Source organism: Stenella coeruleoalba (assembly GCF_951394435.1).
Source record: "Stenella coeruleoalba genome assembly, chromosome: 3".
Taxonomy (NCBI): domain Eukaryota; kingdom Metazoa; phylum Chordata; class Mammalia; order Artiodactyla; family Delphinidae; genus Stenella; species Stenella coeruleoalba.
In genome coordinates this window covers 169,064,319-169,069,286 of record NC_137148.1, presented here as the reverse complement: position 1 = coordinate 169,069,286, position 4,968 = coordinate 169,064,319, and the positions used below count along the sequence as shown (strand labels likewise).

The window sequence follows — 4,968 nt, the reverse complement described above, 5'->3', positions numbered from 1 at the left end:
CCTATGTGGTTGTAATGCAGTGTTTGTGATTGAGGGCTTGTGATGCTATGACTTGTGTGAGGTTGTATGAGAATCTGATGCTTTGTGTGTATGTGTCTGTGGTTGTGAAGGAGTGACTGATCTTGTGGGGCTGTGATTCTCTGTGATGCTGTAGCTGTGATGGTAGCTTCTTTCTTTTCTCCCTTTCTTTCTTTCTTCCTTTCCTTTTTCCTTCCTTCCTTCCTTCCTTCCTTCCTTCCTTTCTTTCTTTCTTTCTTTCTTTCTTTCTTTCTTTCTTTCTTTCTTTCTTTCTTTCTTTCTTTCCTCCCTCCCTCCCTCCCTCCCTCCCTCCCTCCTTCTCTTCCTCCCTCCTTCCGTCCCTTCCTTCTCTCACTCTCTCTTTCTTTGTGTTTTTTTCTGCAAACATTTTCCAAGTGGCTCTGTGCCAGGCTCTGGCTTGGGTGCTGAAACAGTTTTGCTGTCCTGATGGAATGTGAGCTCTTAGCAGAGCTGGGATACAGCCAACTGGTTGATGATTTATATGGGAGACAGAGACCAGCCACAGTGGGAATATTTACACCATGGAAATCGACAGATACTACAAAGCCTCTCCCCTCCCAGAAAACCTGGTTGTCAAACATCTACCAGCACATCCCTATGCCTGCATCTCTGAGTGTAACTTCATGGCCAGGCTGTGGTGTGGCCACAAGCCCGTAGGTGGGACTTGGGTAGGTGACTAAGACCATGGGTGGGGCTGGGCGGGGCTCTCCACTGGTGGGTGAGTCCTGGTGATAAATCTGCCCTCCCCCACTCTGCCCACACTTGTGAGAATGGAGAGGGTGATAAGACGTTTCCTGTTCTCAGTCAACTCCCCGGACCCCCAAGTCCCACTTAGTTCTGAATCAGAAGTATAAATACCCACCCCTCACCCCTTTTTCCTGAATATCAGGCAGATCAGCTTTACCCCTGCTTGGGGCTAACAGACCCCCAAGTCTCCAGGTCTGTGTCTTCAGTGTTGTCCATGGCAGGGTCTGCAGTCTCCTCTGGTTCTTCAGAGGTGCCTGCTGGGTCTTTCACCTTGTGGGATAACTGGGTTCTTGGTCCCGGTGGTCCCCAATTAGCTCTCCACCTGTCGAGTTTGGGGTTCTTCTGGGCACACTCCAAAATCTCTGCTTGTTGGTTTTCCTGTCTCCCGAGGCACCCTCTGAGGTCTCTGTCTGTCGGACTCCGTTCAGTCTACCCTGGCTCCTTCCTTCACACCATGAACGCCCCGAAGTAGGACCGCGTACCATCGCGGACTCGCACCAGGCTCTCATCAGGCACGCGCACCACCACCTCCTCTCCGGCATCCAGGTGGACCACTCCGCCCAGGAAGCTGCTGTCCCACCAGACCCGGGGGCTGCCTGCTCGCCCACAGGGTGACCGCCGGCTGACCAGCAGCTCCAGCTCCTCGGGGTAGCGGGCCGTGCGCTTGTAGAGGCCGTGGGTGATGGGCAGGCCGCCGGTCAGCCTCTGGGGGCAGCCCACGCCGCCCAGCTGCACCTTGGAGTAGATGTAATAGTAGCCGGCCTGGGCGATGACCAGGGCACCGTCCCGGTAGGTGAGGCCCCTCAGGAAGGCCAGGCCCAGTTTCGTCTCCCACAGCAGCGGGCCCCCACTGCCTGTCAGGCTGGAGTTGGCCCCTGCGGAGGGAGACAGAGGGGGAGCTGGTAGGCACGGGTCCCACGCTTGCTGTGTGACCCCAGGCCAGTCGCCACCCCTCTCTGAGTGCCACCCCCTCTGTGCTAGACTGTTCCCACTTTATCCTCACTTTACAGGTGGGGAAACGGAGGCCCAGGAGGTGACAAAATAACGTGCTTATCACACATCTTAACTCGTTTCATCCCCTTCTTGCAGGTGGGGAAACTGAGGCACAGAGCCATTGATTTGCCCAAACTGTCAGAAGTTGTAAGTGGCAGAACACATCCTGGCCCAGTAGGCTTATAACCTCTGAGTTCTTCAGTCTCCCTCTCTGTAAAATGGAGCTCTGAATAGTATCGGCTAAGGATTTAATGAATTAATAGGTGGAAAGGACGTCACGGTGCGTGCCACAGAGTGAGCACTGGTACGAGGGTTTATTCAATAAATAAAATTAGGAAATTCACAGACCTAGGCAGTGCCTGTGCTCTGGGCAGCTCTGTGAATAATTAATGAATGAAGGAATACGCTGCCATGTTGGGGTGTCTGTCTGGTCTCCCCAGGACACGCTGAACCCCTAGCCCCTGCCAGGACTTGGGGGCCCCCTCACCTGTGAGGTGTGCTGTCGGGTTGGCCCGCTGGGGCCTCCGATCTGGGGAGAGAGGGTTAGAAGTCAGAGGGGTAAGGGCCAGCCTCCAGAGGGGTCATTCAGTCCGCCTCCTGGTGTCAACCCCACCCTTTCCGGAATGACCCAAACTTCTGCTTCTCCAGCTTGGGGGACGGGCATCTGTGGGGCTTAGGCCAGTTGTGCAAATCACCTTGGGCAATGGGCTGAAGGGGTGGGGGCAGCGTGGGAACCATTCCATCCCTTCTCCTGGGACCAGGACCCTGACTCACCTTGCACCAGCTGATCCCAGGATCCTGCACCTCTGTCCTAAAAGTGCAGAGCAGCCCATGGTGAGGATCTGCGGGGCCCACGCCCTGGCATCACTCAGACCCGTGGCTGAGAGACACATGCAGACCACGGGCACAGACATCACCCTCAGACATATCCAAGGCCACGTGCACACCCCACCTCACACCCCGCCGCCCAGCGGGCTCTTAACCATCCAGTTCCTCAGTTTTCCCCTCTGTAAATGGACACGTGAAAAGTGCCTGCTTCAGATTCAGCGAATTCTCATGTGAAAAGCATATTATAGTGCCCGGCAGAGAGCAGGTACTATAAGGGTTTAGTAAAAAAGTGCTGTCAAAGACACATGGCCACCTGGATGGCTGGACACTTGGACATAAATGCTAACGTGTGGATATGGACACATGGGCACAGACCTGGACACTTGTGTGACACACTGACAAGTCACACGTGGATGCAGGTACGTGGGTTGCGTGGTTTATGGAGCCACGTGGGTCTGGGCACACGGAGATGCAGAAACAAAGACACATGATGTCAACACATGGGCTGTAGACAGGTGAGCACATGGCCGTGTGGGTACCTGGGTGCAGGACAGCAGCACAGTTCCCGCCATGAGGAGAAAGGACCTGGAAGCAAAAAGGCTGAGACCACATGGGCGTGGCTTGGCACACACAGACCCACAGGTGTGGCAGACAGACCGACGGAGACATCCAAGGCCAATGGGAAATGGATGCAGAGAGAGATTTTCACAGACTCGGACGCAGTGGATTAGTGACAGTCCCAAAAATGGTGATCTGGTTACGGCTGATGACAGCTAGCCATGTCAGGGACTTCCCCTGTGGTCCAGTGGTTAAGACTCTGTGCTTCCAGTGCGGGGTGTGCGGGTTCCATCCCTGGTCTTGGAACTAAGATCCCGCGTGCTGCGCGGCACGGCCAAAAAATTAAAAATAAAAATAAAAGTGGCTAAATGGAAGAGTCCGATAAATATTAAAAAATAATAATAACTAGCCATGTCAGAATGTCGATTTCAGGGGTTACAGACAACACAACTGTGTTATAAACGTTAAACTTCTTAAAGGCTTAGATTTTGTTAGTTCCCACCACTAGAAGAAATGATAATTATGTGATACCAGAGAGGCATTAGCTAACACTACAATAGCAACCCTATTGCAATATCTATGTAACAAATTAATATGTTGTACACTTAAACTTACACAATGTCCTATGTCAATTATAACTCAATTAAAAAAAAAATGTCAGTTCCCATCGGTTGAATGCTTGCTGTGGGCCAGCTGGGCACCACACACATAATGTCATATTTTATTCCCTAGGAAGATGCTTATTATCACGCCCATTTTACAGATGAGGAAACTGAGGTTCCAAGAGGTGAATTAACTTGCCTAGGGCTGCTCTCAGTCTGTCCTCCATTCTGCACATACACACACACACAGATGCTCAGTGACACTGGCTTCGAGCCCCCCCACCCCCACCCCAGCACCACTTACCTGCAGGGGAGCGGCCATCACCTCCAGGCGCCAGTGTAGCTGCAGCAGGAACCAGCCCTGGACAGCCACTCCGGTCGTCAACAGCAGCAGCAGGAGGCCCAGGCCCAGCCGGGCTGCGCTGCAGGGCTGTCTCCTGCGTCTGTGCCCCAGCCTTGTGAAAGGGATGTCCGTCTGTCCATCCACCATGAACACCGAGGGCCTCACCACTGTCTCCTCCATGCCTGAGCGGATGAGGCCCCAAGACGCCCGGGGCTGGGCTGGCACGGCGGGTCCTGCGGGCTGGGAGGAAACCACGATTGCCCAACACTCCTGGGCTTTTCACGCTGCTGACAGGCGCCTGTGGGTCCCGGGCTGCCCCTCCCCCTTCCCCACTCATCCTCCTCTTCTTCCTGTCCCCCCACCCCTGGCCCGGCCCCATCTCTCTCTCACTCAGAGTCTCTCCAGAAGCATCTGAAGATGTGACTCAGGTGGGGATGGGAGAGGGAAAGCCCCAGTTTTCCCTTCTGGCCGTGTCATTCACATGGTTGTCAAATACTGACTGAGCACCTCCTGTGTGCCAGGCACTGTTCTAGGTTTGGGGGCACAGCCATGAACAAGGGAGACAAAAGTCCTTGGTCTTATGGAGCTCCTATTCTAGCGGGCTGAGAAAAACTAATAAGAAACCCCCAAAAGAAAACACTATTTAGTGTTTGAGATGGTGATAAGAGCAGTGGAAAATACGAGTGGTTTGTGTGTGTGCGCATGTGTGGGTGTGTATATGCGTGTGTGTGCATGTGTGTCTGTGTGTATGCATGTGTGTGCTGTGTATGCACGCATGCATGCGTGTTCATGCATGTATGTGCAGGTGCAGGTGCGTGCTTGCACGTCTGCATGCACATGTGTGTGCATGCATGCAGG

The 4,968-nt window shown here is 53.7% G+C and overlaps 1 protein-coding gene across 2 annotated transcripts; it reads right to left on the bottom strand.

The window, feature by feature from the left end:
• Nucleotides 1-1,233: 1,233 nt before the first annotated feature.
• Nucleotides 1,234-4,290, bottom strand: TNFSF14 (TNF superfamily member 14; the record flags this gene model as incomplete). 2 transcript variants are annotated; one of them, XM_079917236.1, is made up of 4 exons in its annotated part: nucleotides 1,234-1,661; nucleotides 2,267-2,308; nucleotides 2,554-2,590; nucleotides 4,072-4,290. In XM_079917236.1, the coding sequence occupies 4 exons, from the start codon at nucleotides 4,288-4,290 to the stop codon at nucleotides 1,234-1,236; spliced, it is 726 nt and encodes a 241-aa protein (XP_079773362.1). The 2 variants fall into 2 exon arrangements, with proteins under 2 accessions (XP_079773362.1, XP_079773363.1); XM_079917237.1 differs by having other exon boundaries at nucleotides 4,180-4,290.
• Between the last annotated feature and the right edge of the window lie 678 nt (nucleotides 4,291-4,968).